The sequence below is a fragment of the Neophocaena asiaeorientalis genome, unplaced genomic scaffold, assembly GCF_003031525.2.
Source record: "Neophocaena asiaeorientalis asiaeorientalis breed wild unplaced genomic scaffold, Neophocaena_asiaeorientalis_V1.1 scaffold46, whole genome shotgun sequence".
Taxonomy (NCBI): Eukaryota; Metazoa; Chordata; class Mammalia; order Artiodactyla; family Phocoenidae; genus Neophocaena; species Neophocaena asiaeorientalis.
This window is the reverse complement of record NW_020175393.1, coordinates 12,735,993-12,748,857: the sequence shown is the minus strand read 5'-3', so window position 1 is coordinate 12,748,857 and position 12,865 is coordinate 12,735,993. Positions and strand designations below refer to the sequence as shown.

Sequence of the window (12,865 nt, the reverse complement as noted above, 5' to 3'; positions counted from 1 at the left end):
GGCTTAAAGTGAAAGGAAATACTGAGAACAGTAGCTCACTCCTTAGAGATGTACCTACTTAGAAGGAAGGTGAGAAGAAGACTTGTGTTCATTCTATGCATGCAAAAATTCTGCAAACAAAGATGTGGGATACATTTGCCATCTAGGGAAGTCAGAAATACAAAAATGAAATAAAGTCATACATGCATTGACGCCTTTGTTAAAAAAAGTTAGCCAGCTAGCCATGGCCACAGAGTTGCACACTGTCATGTGAAGGCATCCCTGTGGGCACCGGGCAGCCCTAAGTGTGTTTGCACAGTGTTTCAAAAAGTTAGTTGCCAATTAAAAAACGAAGAATGTTTACAGAAACGTTGAGGATTTTGGCTTCACTGGATATTCAGCATAGCTGGTAACCTGGGCCAGCAGACTGTGTGACAACAGTCTCTACCTTGTGGCTTATATCCTTTGACCCATTTGTAGGATTCAATTCACTCCGCCCCATCTGGCTCTTCCAGTCATTGATGTTACCTGTCTGCAGACACTTGCGTGTTCGAGCCCTGCCTCAGGCTTTCAGCTAGAGCTTAGAAACAGGTTGGATTTCAGTGGACCCTTGAAGATAAAGTCCCCAGGCTCTTCGTGCCATTTTGTTTTCTTATGCAAATAAACCGTAAGGATCTAGACTCTTCCAGATCACTTACTGCTTTACTGAACTGAGTGGTCTCCATCCAGGCCTGGAAGTGTGGTTGTGGCGTATGAAGTCACGACAACGGCAGCGTCACCTGAATTAATGCGCAAAGCAAACGAGCAAGTAACACAGAACCTCAGTCAGACCTACAAGATGGACAGCAGTTCCTTCCAGGTTACTTACAGCAGTAAGTAGAACATCGCTACATTTTCCCAATATGTAGATTCTACTTAGATATGGTAACGGCATTTATCATGACGCTTAAGCCTGGGAAATCACATTACAGTGTCCTCCGTGGAGAGAGACTCTCCAGGTCCTGGCATAGAGTTTTGGTACCTTCTCCCCATCTTAGGCCTGTTCAGAGCCTCCTTACCCTGCTAATATCACTGTGACTGGGGAAGTAGGGGGCGGATCCCAGGAGGGAGAGATTTTACAAGGGGGCCGCAGAGCCATCTGGGTTTATGGATTTTTTTTTAAATTAACAGACCCAAAACATCCAAAAAAGTAGAACTAACGTTGTGGTGGTGGAAGTGGGGGATATTCATGAAATGCATTGATATTGACTAGGGGGACCATTGTTACTTTAGAGCAGTAGTTCTCAGAGTGTGACCCCCCAGACCAGCAGCTTCAGCAGCACCTTGGTACTTGTTAGGAAAGCAAATTCTTGGGACCACCCCAGACCAACCTGGGCTAATCTGTTTCGGCAAGCCCTCCGGGTGATTCTGATGCATGGAAAGTTTGAGAAACACTGCTTTGGATCAGATGTAGCAGTGGTGAGAGTCCTGGTATTGTAGATGTTCTCCCTCATTTCACAAATGGGGTATAGAGTTGAGCTCTGTTGTGTAATTAGGTGGGTGGATCGATTGTTACTTGGGGGATAGAAAGGGGAGCCAACTGAGCAGAGATTTGATGGACCAGTACTGGCCGGTAGATGTTCTGTCTAACTCAGGTCCGTGGTTCCAGAGTGAAGGTGACTCCTCTTTGGAACAACACAGTTCACCGTGGGGAGGGCGCTGAAGGGATGGTCTGAGGCACAGGCGGAAGGAAAAGTGCCCCTTCTCAGGAGTCAGACCATCCTTACAACAGGTCCATACTCTTTCTCTCTACGTTCGCTGCTAATATTTTTAGACATTGGATCATTTTTTAAAATAAAATATTGAAAGGGATATACACAACAGTAAGAAAGTGCTACGACATAAGAAAGAGAAAAACAGCAAGATAAAAATTCAGAATGAATAAGGCAGCAACCACATAGATGAAAACTGAGAAATCCAAGGCAGAGAAATAAGTGGCCTCCAGGTGCGGGCTCACACGGAAGTAATCCCAGCATCGCCAACCCCTTCCTCACCCCTAATGCCATCCCACCAACCGGCAGGTGCTTTGGCCTGAAAAAATTTTTTTCTTTATGGTTCTGAGGGCACAGGAGAATAGCAAGCTCTAGCATACATGAGCTTCAATTATGATGACTCTTTCCCCCAAATTTCAATTCTGCTGAATATAGTCAGCCATTTACAGGAATAAGTATCCAGCAGTTTTCCTGACCGGTGGCTGACAGTCAGTCCAAAACCACAAAAGTGCTCTAGTGTCTGTGGCTTATTCTTCCAAAGAGCCATGAAGTTGTTGTGAATGACACTCGATGCCCCTTTTTGCAAGAGAATCTACATTCATCCCTGTCCTTGATTTGCACAGCCTTAGACCAATGACCATGAACTATGTCACATGCAATTCCACCCCCAGGAGCTTAAATACCAGCCTGCTCTCCATAGGGTTAGTGGGGTTTATCCAAAATACAAGGATCCAAAAAAGTCAAGTAGCTGAGTAGTTTTTTTTTTTTTTTGGCTGTGCAGCATGTGGGATCTTAGTTCCCCGACCAGGTATCGAACCCATGCCCCCTGCATTGGAAACGCAGAGTATTAACCACTGCACCGCCAGGGAAGTCCCTGGGTGGGTTTTTCTTAAATTATAATTTTATCTGGTGGCAAGAGTGAGGGGTGCAGGGGAGAGGAAGAGAAAAAGAAAGAAAAATGCTGAATGAATGAGGTGGTATCAGGAAATTATTTTTAAGTCCATCTTCATGAAACTATTTCAGGAAAGGCACATGGCAGTCTTCAGAATGGTCCCTTTTAGTTTGCCATATATTAATCCTCTAGTGATGTTTGACCAATCAGCAGGGTCCCTTAACCAGAACGCCCCTTTCTTTCATCACTCCCAATATATTTATGATCAATTCCACATAACCACGGAAAACCAGCAGTTTTCCGGATCCTTGTAATTAGCAATGGTGCTAATGAAAAGCGGGCATGGTTATTGTACCTTTTCTATGTTAAACCCAGTGTTTTACACATTTTTCATCTTCATACATCCTGTGAGGTAGATACTATTATCGCCATTTTACAGGTGGGGAAATGGAGGCTTCGATTTAAATCATTTGCTCAAGGCCACATAGTAAGTAACATAAGTTTCTGTGCCTTCCTGGTCAGTTCACTACAGGAAATATTCACAGATGGCCTTGCTTCCTAATAGTTGAATGCAATTTTCTGAAATCTTATTTTATCCAGGAGCCTATAAAACGGGATAAGAAATATTTAGATACCTTGATATTTTGACCAGAACATCAGAGCACCCTAAATTAATTGGATGGTATTTTAGTCCCATGTTTACAGTACGGACAGGGTGTGGCGTGGGCATAAAGAACCTTCCAAAAGAGGAGTTGCCAAACCTCCTTCCCCAGCTCCTCTGATTTTCTCGACACATGGAGCTCATGAAGGACATAGCACAGCTTAGAGGGAAAAATCTGTATGTTGTGTAAACAAGGGACAGCCATAAAAACACACACAAAAACAGCAAATACCATGTTTTCATTTCTGTCTGTGAAATGGCTTAATACCAGGGTTCCCCAGAATTTTACTGTGAAAACAATAAGAATAGTTACTATTCCTCCAAATCACCTCCCGTGGTAGTGCTCACTGCTCCTGTTTTCCAGACAAGGGAGCTGAGGCTCAGAGATGCTAAGCAAGTTCCCCAGGGCCACACAGCTATGCCTGGTACAGAACCAGGATTCAAATACAGACCTGTGTATCTCATAAGCTCCCACTCTTATGGGCCCATGGGTGTTAGGTCTTTAAAAACATTCTTATTTCCCAAGCATACTTCATTGTAAAAAATTAATTATTTTCCCACTCTTAATTCATCAAAGACAGAGGACAGAGCTTTCAGTCAGCATGAGGTATCAGTGATCAGTAAGAAGCAGTTGATATCTTTCAAATCAGTAGCAAAGAAACTTGATGTTTAGGTTAGCTGGGGTGGCTTTTTCATAAGCAAATGTGCAATTTCCTACCAGACTATTTAAAATTTTTTTTGCATTTTTATTTTATTTTATAAATGTTATTGAAGTATAGTTGATTTACAATGTTGTGTTAATTTCTCCTGTATAGCAAAGTGGTTCAGTTATACATATATATTACACATTCTTTTTCATATTCTTTTCCATTATGGTTTATCACAACTATATTGAATATAGTTCCCTGTGCTATACAGTAAGACCTTGATGTTTATCCATCCTGTATATATTAGTTTGCATTTGCTAAACCCAAACTCCTAGTCCATCCCTCCCCTCCCCCCCCCCTTGGCAACCACAAGTCTGCTCTCTATGTCTGTGACAGATTATTTGAAATATTGAAGATAGCTTTGGGATCCCCATTAGTACCATTGAGGACTGTTAAGTGTGCAAAGATCCCAAACTGGGAATCATGTCCCTAGTAGCTGGCAGACTGTCACTCTGGGGCCTCAGATCCCAGCTGCCCAGGGGTGGAGTGAGGAAGACGCGTTGCCTTATTCACCACCATGGAGACCTCTCGAGAACCCCAGTGGTGGTGGCATTCAGGGAGTAGCATTAATCCCGTTTATTTGCTTTGGGACCCTAATACCTTTTGTTTGGGTTTCCAGATGAAACGAAGTTCTCCATCACCCCAGAAATCATACTTGAAGGGGATACAGTAACTCTGATGTGTGAGAATGAAGTTTTGTCCTCCAACGTATCCTGGCAGCACGTGGAAACAGGCTTCGACATCCAGAACAGCAGCAGATTCTCCGTCTACACCTACGTGCTCAACAACATGACCTCCGTGTCTCGCCTCACCATTTACAACATCACGCAGGATGACGCGGGTGGGTTGCCATCCAGTAACCAGGGCGAGGAAAGGAGTGAAGGTCTAAGAGAGAATCAAACCGTGGTGGTGTGTGTAGGTAGCCTTTTCCTCTTCAAAAAGAAGTCACCAGGCTCAACTTTTCAAAACTGAAAATTAATCCCATGATGAAGGAGCCAAGCAAATTCAGCCTTGGGAGACAAATGTAATTTTCCACATTTACTGAAGCTTATGAGTTGGAACCTAAGACAAAAAGTAAACTCCTTTCTTTAACATTTAAAAAAAATTTAGAAGAGCCTTGTTGGGGTAGAATTGACATAAAATAAGCTGTACATATGTGAAGTGTATAATTTAATAAGTTTTGACATGTGTGTATACCCGTACAACTATCACCACAATCAAGGTAGTGAACATATGGGTGCCTGCTCTCCTCCCCCCCATTTTCTTGTCCTCTGTTTTAATCCCTCCCACTTGTCCCTCCCCAGCAACCACAGAAGCATAAGTTTTGTACCTGACATTCTAGAATTTAATAGCCCCATCGTAACCCAGATGTCAACAGGAGTATCTCTTTTTCTCTGAATGAGAAACTGGGCTGCAGACACATGGGTTCTATCGTATGTTTGTTGACTCTGACCTGCCACAGAGTTAAATAGGATGCCAAAATTGTCCATGATCTCCTGATTCTCCAAGGTTTTCCCATTTTCCCTTTCTACCTCAGAAGCATCCCCACACTTCTTTGCTTACTAGCGAGGACTCAGATTTCTGCTCTTTCCTGAGAACAGCTCTCTACTCTTTCACCTTATGGCATCAGAAATACCTGCCTTGACCTTCTGCACTTCCTGAATGTTCCTTTAGGGTTGTTTAGACCAAGTCTCAGATGCTTTTGAAAGCCATGTTTCATGAATTACCATCATGACACGTGAGATGAGGCTATCATTCTTCTAAGGAAATAGACATGTGTAATAGTAATAATAAATGCCTTTGTGTATTCGATACAGGTGAATATATTTGCAAACTGACATTAGATATTTTTGAATATGGGTCCAGAAAAAAAATAGATGTTACATCCATCCAGATTTGGGCAAATGAAGACATGAAGGTGATGTGTGACAACAATCCTATGTCTTTGAGCTGCTGCAGTGAGATGATGGCGAATTGGAGCCAAGTTGAATGGAAGCAACAGGGGTCTGTAAGCATTCCAGGTGAGACTGTTAGAAGCCCTTCTGCAAACAGGTTTGTGCCTCTTGGCCAAGTAAAAATGGGAGATGCGGTCGGTGAAAGAGCAAATGTCAGGTGGCTGGGTTTTTTTCCAGACTGAAAAAGTATGAGGTTTGATGCCAGCTCCAGCTTAGCCGTTCTAAAACAAAATTCCCAAAATATACACACACAAGTTTCATGCTTGGGTTGTAGACAAGATTCTGGCAGAGAAGACCCAAGAGGGAGTGACGGGGTGATGCAGGTGCATGGTGTCTTGCCTACAGACAAGACACGCCTTGTCCCCACTGCCCTCTCCTTTCCCTCTTCAGCAGAGAGCCGAGGATGAGGTCGTTGGCTTTGCTTTGGGGTCTGACTCCAAGAGTCTCATTCCTGTGTCTCTCCTCTTGGTGTCTGTCCTTCCCACTTCTCTGCCTTTGTCACCATGTATCTTTCTGTATTATCTGACTCCATGCCTCTGGTTTTATATCTTTCTCTGTCAACCTGTGTGTCTGTCAACCAATGTCAATTTCCAATCCTGTTTGCAGATCTATCACTGGAAATTCCCCACCTTCCAGTTTACACTGGTGAATGACAAGAAGAAATTAAAATAGCATTGGTGATTCTGTTTTGTATACTAGTTTATGATCAACCAATTTTTAAATTATTTATTTTTGGCTGTGTTGGGTCTTCGTTTCTGTGCGAGGGCTTTCTCTAGTTGTGGCAAGCGGAGGCCACTCTTCATCGCGGTGCGCGGGCCTCTCACCATCGCGGCCTCTCCCGTTGCTCAGCACAGGCTCCGGACGCGCAGGCCCAGCGGCCATGGCTCACGGGCCCAGCCGCTCCGCGGCATGTGGGATCCTCCCAGACCAGGGCCCGAACCCGCGTCCCCCGCATCAGCAGGCGGACTCCCAACCACCGTGCCACCAGGGAAGCCCCGATCAACCAATTTTTAAAAGATATGTTATCACTTTTAATCCCACTTAAACTTGACCACAAGTTTGAAGCTAGCATTTTTTTGCCTCCCATTTTCAAATAAGGAAATCGAAGTTCAAATGAAGTGACTTATCCAAGATTGTCATAATTAGGAAAAGAAAACAATTGGGACTCACCTTGTTTCACAGCCTTCGCCTTGGTCAAACTATATCACACATGCCTGGTGAGCCAGCACTAGAGTGACTTGATCCGGCAGAATTTGTATTGAAACAGAAGACTGTTTTCTGCCTAGAAACCTCACATAACAAGATCCAATCTTTCCCTTAAGAAATGACAGTATTATTTGCTCACCTTTTTTTTTGATTGTTTGTTTGTTTTTTGCGGTACGCGGGCCTCTCACTGTTGTGGCCTCTCCCATTGCGGAGCACAGGCTCCGGACACACAGGCTCAGCGGCCATGGCTCACGGGCCCAGCCGCTCTGCAGCATGTGGGATCTTCCCGGACCGGGGCACGAACCCACGTCCCCTGCATCGGCAGGCAGACTCTCAACCACTGCGCCACCAGGGAAGCCCTTGCTCACCTTTTTTAGTAAAAAATCCTTAAAGGAAAATGTGGCTTTACCCATGAAATACATCAGTGTGGTGGAGCTTTTATTTTATAAAGCCACTGCTATCAGACATTATTAAATCATAAATAAAATAAGGATCAATCTGGATGTAACGTTTTCTGAGCACATCTAGTTTGAAAAGCACATTTGTTTTCTACCTTAAAGCGCTCCAGAGAATGGGAAAAGCATCTGGTAACTGTTGAACATGCTGACATATGGTCCATTTAGTCACTTCCCTAATTTTTAAGGAAGAGGAGGTGTAGACATCCTGGAGGAACTGCCAGATGGGAGAAGGACCTTGCACAGTTCCCGGAGAACTGACTTAGACGCTTTCAACTGTGAGAGGTGAAGAGCCTCGCCATCTGGCAAGAGAACCAGGAAGTCTGCCGTGCAGATGCTCAGGAACCTCGCTGTGGCCACCGCTGCTACAGACATTCGTAATACCCAGGGTGGGCTGGACCGACCGGCAGAACAGTGGATTTCCTGCCACAGGGCTGGCCGCCGGCGGCCTGCAGGGTCGTTTCTCTGATGAATTTAGCCCCTGCTTTCAACACCCTGCCCTCCTTCCGTCTCCCTTGCCGCCCCCTCTCTGCGGCAGTCTTTCTCCAGATTCCACCAGTTCTTCTATCACCCGTTTTTCCAGCTCAGCAGAAAGCAGTCTAGCTAGATAATTCACCCCAAAGCATCTAGAAGTGAATGTATTACATCTTCTCAGAAACGGTTGCACTGGATTTTCAAAGCACTTGCGGCAAAGGATAAGACAGAAAGGAAGTAATCTGCAGTGACAATTTCTAGCTTTAAGAAGGCGGTCTTTTTCGAATAGGGAGGGCTTTCTGAGGCTATTTCAAATCATGGGGCATGGGGTGATGATATAAACGGTAATGGTAACAGAAGTAATAGTGTTAATAGTACTAGTAGTAATAACAGAGGTACTAATAGTCATTAGTGCGGCTTCTGGTTCGCCTGTACTTAGCGCTAGCTTTGCCTGTACGGGAAGGTACTGACCACTTGGGGAAATTTAAAGGCAACAGCGTTTGTATCCTCACCATAGCTCTTGTTATGTGATGATGAAAAAATAACAGTCTAATTCCCTCTTTGACAGAACAGTTTCCAGACGAGTTCGTCAACTTCTTCTTTGCCCTGCCTACCACTGACATTTTTTTTTTTTTTTGCGGTACGCGGGCCTCTCACTGTTGTGGCCTCTCCCGTTGCGGAGCACAGGCTCCGGATGCGCAGGTTCATGGCTCACGGGCCCAGCTGCTCTGCGGCATGTGGGATCTTCCCTGACTGGGGCACGAACCTGTGTCCCCTGCATCGGCAGGCGGACTCTCAACCACTGCGCCACCAGGGAAGCCCTAATTGTGTGTTATTATTTATGCTTCTGTGCCATCTGAAATGTTACGTTTGTAGCCCAGTAGGACATAAGTAAGAGATAAGTGAGACTTTTTTTTTCTTTATTGAGCAGAAATCGGCCTTGTGGCCTTCAAGTCACATTATAAAGGGCCGCTAGAGACAGGCCTGCCTCGGGGGCTGAGGCGAGACCTAGAGAAGCAGCTAGAAGTGGCAAACAGCCCCATCAGAGGCGGCCTCTCCCAGCCTGGCTGCCCCTCAGGGTGTCCACAGTTGTCTTTTGAAAAAGACCAGCTGTCAAGGTTCCTCCTGAGAGCCACTCGTTCACAGTCTCCACGTTTGGGCTCCAGGCAATTTAATTTTCTTCAGTTTCACAGGAGATGTTATTGTGAGAACCACGGATTTCATCCCATCCCTCGTCTTCCACATGAGGAGACTGAGGCTTTCCGTGAGCTGCCCACCATCTCCCCGAATGCACCAAGGGTCCCCTCCTCATCCACTGCTCTGTCTCCTACCCCTCTGTGCCTCCCTCTGTGTTCCTAATGGTGCCGTAGACAAATCTGATTTTAAATAGTGATTTCTCTACTTGTAGGAATGCACACAAAATTGGGCTTAAAAAAGGAAAAAGAAAAAAAAAGAACTTGAGCCCAGTCTTCTACTGTAGAAAAATTAGCCTTACAACCCGTGCTTTCCAGTAAGGCAGAATCTGGTCCTGAAGAGCTTTCATTCCAGCTCTGCCCTGTTCCTACTGCAGAGTAAATTGGGTCATCTTGACTCTGAGAACTTCATCTTTTTTCTTCTTTTTTTTTTTGGCTGCGCCGCACAGCTTGCGGGATTTTAGTTCCCTGACCAGGGATTGAACCTGGGCAGTGGCAGTGAGAGCACTGAGTCCTAACCATTAGATCGCCAGGGAAGTCCCAGACCGTCATCTTTTAAATAGTGACAATGGTACCCACTTTGCAAGACTTTTGAGAGGAGGAAAAAAAAGATAAATGTCAACATTTAAAACAGAGTTGCATACTTTGCATCTGCCACAATAACTGCTTTCTGGTAAGGATGAAAGCTTTGCAAACCATGCCTTTATGTATCCTCAGTGTCGTGGGCAATTTTCACTGGATATTATTTAACCTTGAGCCGCTGCTAGGTTAACTGCCTACCAGCTCTACTCCAGAAAACAGAGCGCGAACTTATAGGCTGCATTCAGTAACTTCCATTGTTCTGCAGTCAAGGGAGAGGAGCGATAAAGGATGGAGTGAGGTCCTGGAGGAATTAGAGAAAGTAGGTTTTCCAAAAATAAGTAGAGGGGTGAGCCTTGGAGAGGAAAGGGACATTTGTACCTATGAACTAGCAGGTAACTTACTCAAGGTGGGAAATCAGTTTGGTATTCTGAACAACCATTTTGGGGACTGGGGAGAAAAGCTGGTGACTTATCAATCAAAATATTTTAAATATCATTGATCATCCAGCCAAGGCTGGATGGAGTTCATCAGAAGGGGTTTTTTTTTTTCTTTAATTTTTGGAAGATTGCCAGTGTTTGAAGAATGCCTGGCAGAAGTACATTGCAGAAGGCAGGGCTGGAGGAGAGAGAGTGAAAGAACCAAACCAAAAAAAAAAATGGCCAAGAGGCTGTTATAGAGCCACAGGCAGGATGGCTTGGAGGGCACAGCGTCTTGGGAATGGAAGGGAAGATAGCGAAGAACAGCTATTCTGAAGGGTAAATTGCTGTTACCCTGAGAAAGCATGACGTTGAAGCTTCCACTAAAACATATATACTAATAAGAAGGAACGAGTTATGAAAACAGGTCTCAAATGAGATGAATATCAGAGTCCGTGTCCTATTTCTTCCTCCTTTCAACAATAATAATAGTCAAAATAATCTGACATTTTGTTCCTTCCAGTTGAAGTCATATCCAAACACATGGCTTCCTTGTTTATTTTTCACACTCCAACTACCGTCACGAAGGGTCTTTGTCAGGGGTCGGCCCCAGCCAGGCACTGTTCTAAGTGTTTACACAGTAACTCCTTTTACCTGACTACAATCCCAGGTCACAGCTGTTATTTATTCTCATTTTACATCTGGAGAAACTGAGGCACAGGGTGGTTTAGCGACTTTCCCAGTAACACCCTACTGGTAAGTAGTAACGTTGGAATCTGCAGCTGGGCCACCTGGATCCTGAGGTGGCAGGGCTAACATTACACCATCCTGCCTCTCCATTCAAAGAGAAGAAATTGAATGAAATAAGAATTCTTTTTCACTGATTTGACTTCTCTGCTACCAAATCAGACAGTCAGCCAACGGTGACAGTAAAAAAAACCTCTTATGTTGTTGCAGGAAGCCCTGAAACAGACACAGACCCTCGCTGCAGCAGATACACCCTCATGGCCAATGGCACTCAGTGTCCGAGCAGATTGTCTGGAACGACAGTGATCTACACGTGTGAGTTCATCAGTGCCCACGGAGCCAGAGGCAGTAAAGACATAAAAGTGACGTTCATCTCTGTGGGTAAGGACTCTTTCACTAGAATTTTTTGCCTTGCACTTCAAACTAAGGGCTGCTAATCAACTGGGAATATCCATGAGCAGTAAAGCAGGGCCTTCCATGGTAGTGAGAGTATGATTGGGGTCAACCTCAGAATGGGATTTCCATCTCTGCCATTTAAATTCTTACGAAGTCTTTAAAAGCAGGAAGGGTAGGGGTAAGAAACAGCGGTTGCGGGGAAGGAACAGCCTGCAGTGGATGGGAAGTAGGGTTTCCCACTCAGATTAGTCACTGAATGAGGATAACACCGCTAATTTCCCACTTTTTCCTCCCATAATCCCATTCTGCCTCCCTTGAATTCCAATAGCCTGGCTCACTCCCTACCATCCCTCACCCCCTCTTTCTCTCCCATTTCATCTTTTCCAGAGAGAATGCTGCAGGAAGATTTAAGAGTCTGGTGTTTTGTGATTATTTTACAGTTGTTACAGATGGGTTTTTAAAAATATTTTAAGTAATTCTAGGCCTCTTAAAAGTATCATTTCTTCTGCTCATATCATAAAGCATTATAACTTCATCCCTATCTGCCAAAGTGGGGCAGACAAACGTGTTTTTCTACCCACCCATCATACAAAAACAAACTATTATATTTAGATAAATCCTCAGTTCCCCTTTCTGAACAATTTGGAGAAAGGACTGAGATAAACATACTTGTTACTCTTGTTTCCGTTTTCTACTATCGTGACTTAGCACTTTACAAAGATCAAGGTTAGATTTATCTGAAACATTATTACTATAGAAAAGTTCAGGGTCTTTTGAGGTATTTGCAGTTTTCTAGAATGAGAGCAGTTATACTCTGCAAGTTTTAACTCAGAGAGTTGTGTTGATTCTGTGGGCTTTTGTCTGTCTCAGGGATACGCTTAGTCTTCGCTGAAAACCACCGGTCTGGTAGTTTGATTCTCATCTGGAATCAAGAGAACCAGATTGAGGCTTCCATGCGCCTTTTCCTTTCCACCCTCAGAAACAACTCAGCCTTAGAAAACCATCTCAAGATCTTTATAGCCAGGGAGGGCAACATGAGGGGCGTATGAATCCCTTCTCTGTGACTTTGGGGCTGCATCTGAACATTTGAATCCCAACTTCTGGAGGGTACTATGGAAAGTCCTGATTTCTTTTGTTTATGACTAAGAATAAGATTTCACACTGATTGGAAAAGCTGGCCAGCATCTGTGGGCTCAAGGTATCACATTGTTCACGTAGAGAAGACGGAGTGAATGGCATTTTGAAATGACAGCTATGCTCAAAGAGGAGTAGAAAGAGAACCAGAGGCAAAACCAGTAGAATGTTCATAGAAGCTTTTATTTATAAGGGTCTTGTTAACAGTTTCAGTGACTAGTTCCTCATGAACTTACAAGGATATTCTCAGAAATAGGAGTAAACAGGGACATAAATAGGGTGCCTGTACTTCCCAGCCCAGGTATAATTATTTGGGC

General features: G+C 44.3%; 1 protein-coding gene across 11 annotated transcripts in view; it reads left to right on the top strand.

Moving 5' to 3' along the window:
- ADGRF5 (adhesion G protein-coupled receptor F5) overlaps nt 1–12,865 on the top strand; it is a 107,437-nt gene that overhangs the window by 74,832 nt on the left and 19,740 nt on the right. For all 11 annotated transcript variants that reach the window (XM_024766273.1, XM_024766265.1, XM_024766264.1 and 8 more), the window contains 4 exons: nt 709–851; nt 4,610–4,831; nt 5,808–6,011; nt 11,229–11,399. In XM_024766273.1, coding sequence (XP_024622041.1) covers nt 709–851; nt 4,610–4,831; nt 5,808–6,011; nt 11,229–11,399 — 740 coding nt within the window. The remainder of the gene's footprint in view (nt 1–708; nt 852–4,609; nt 4,832–5,807; nt 6,012–11,228; nt 11,400–12,865) is intronic.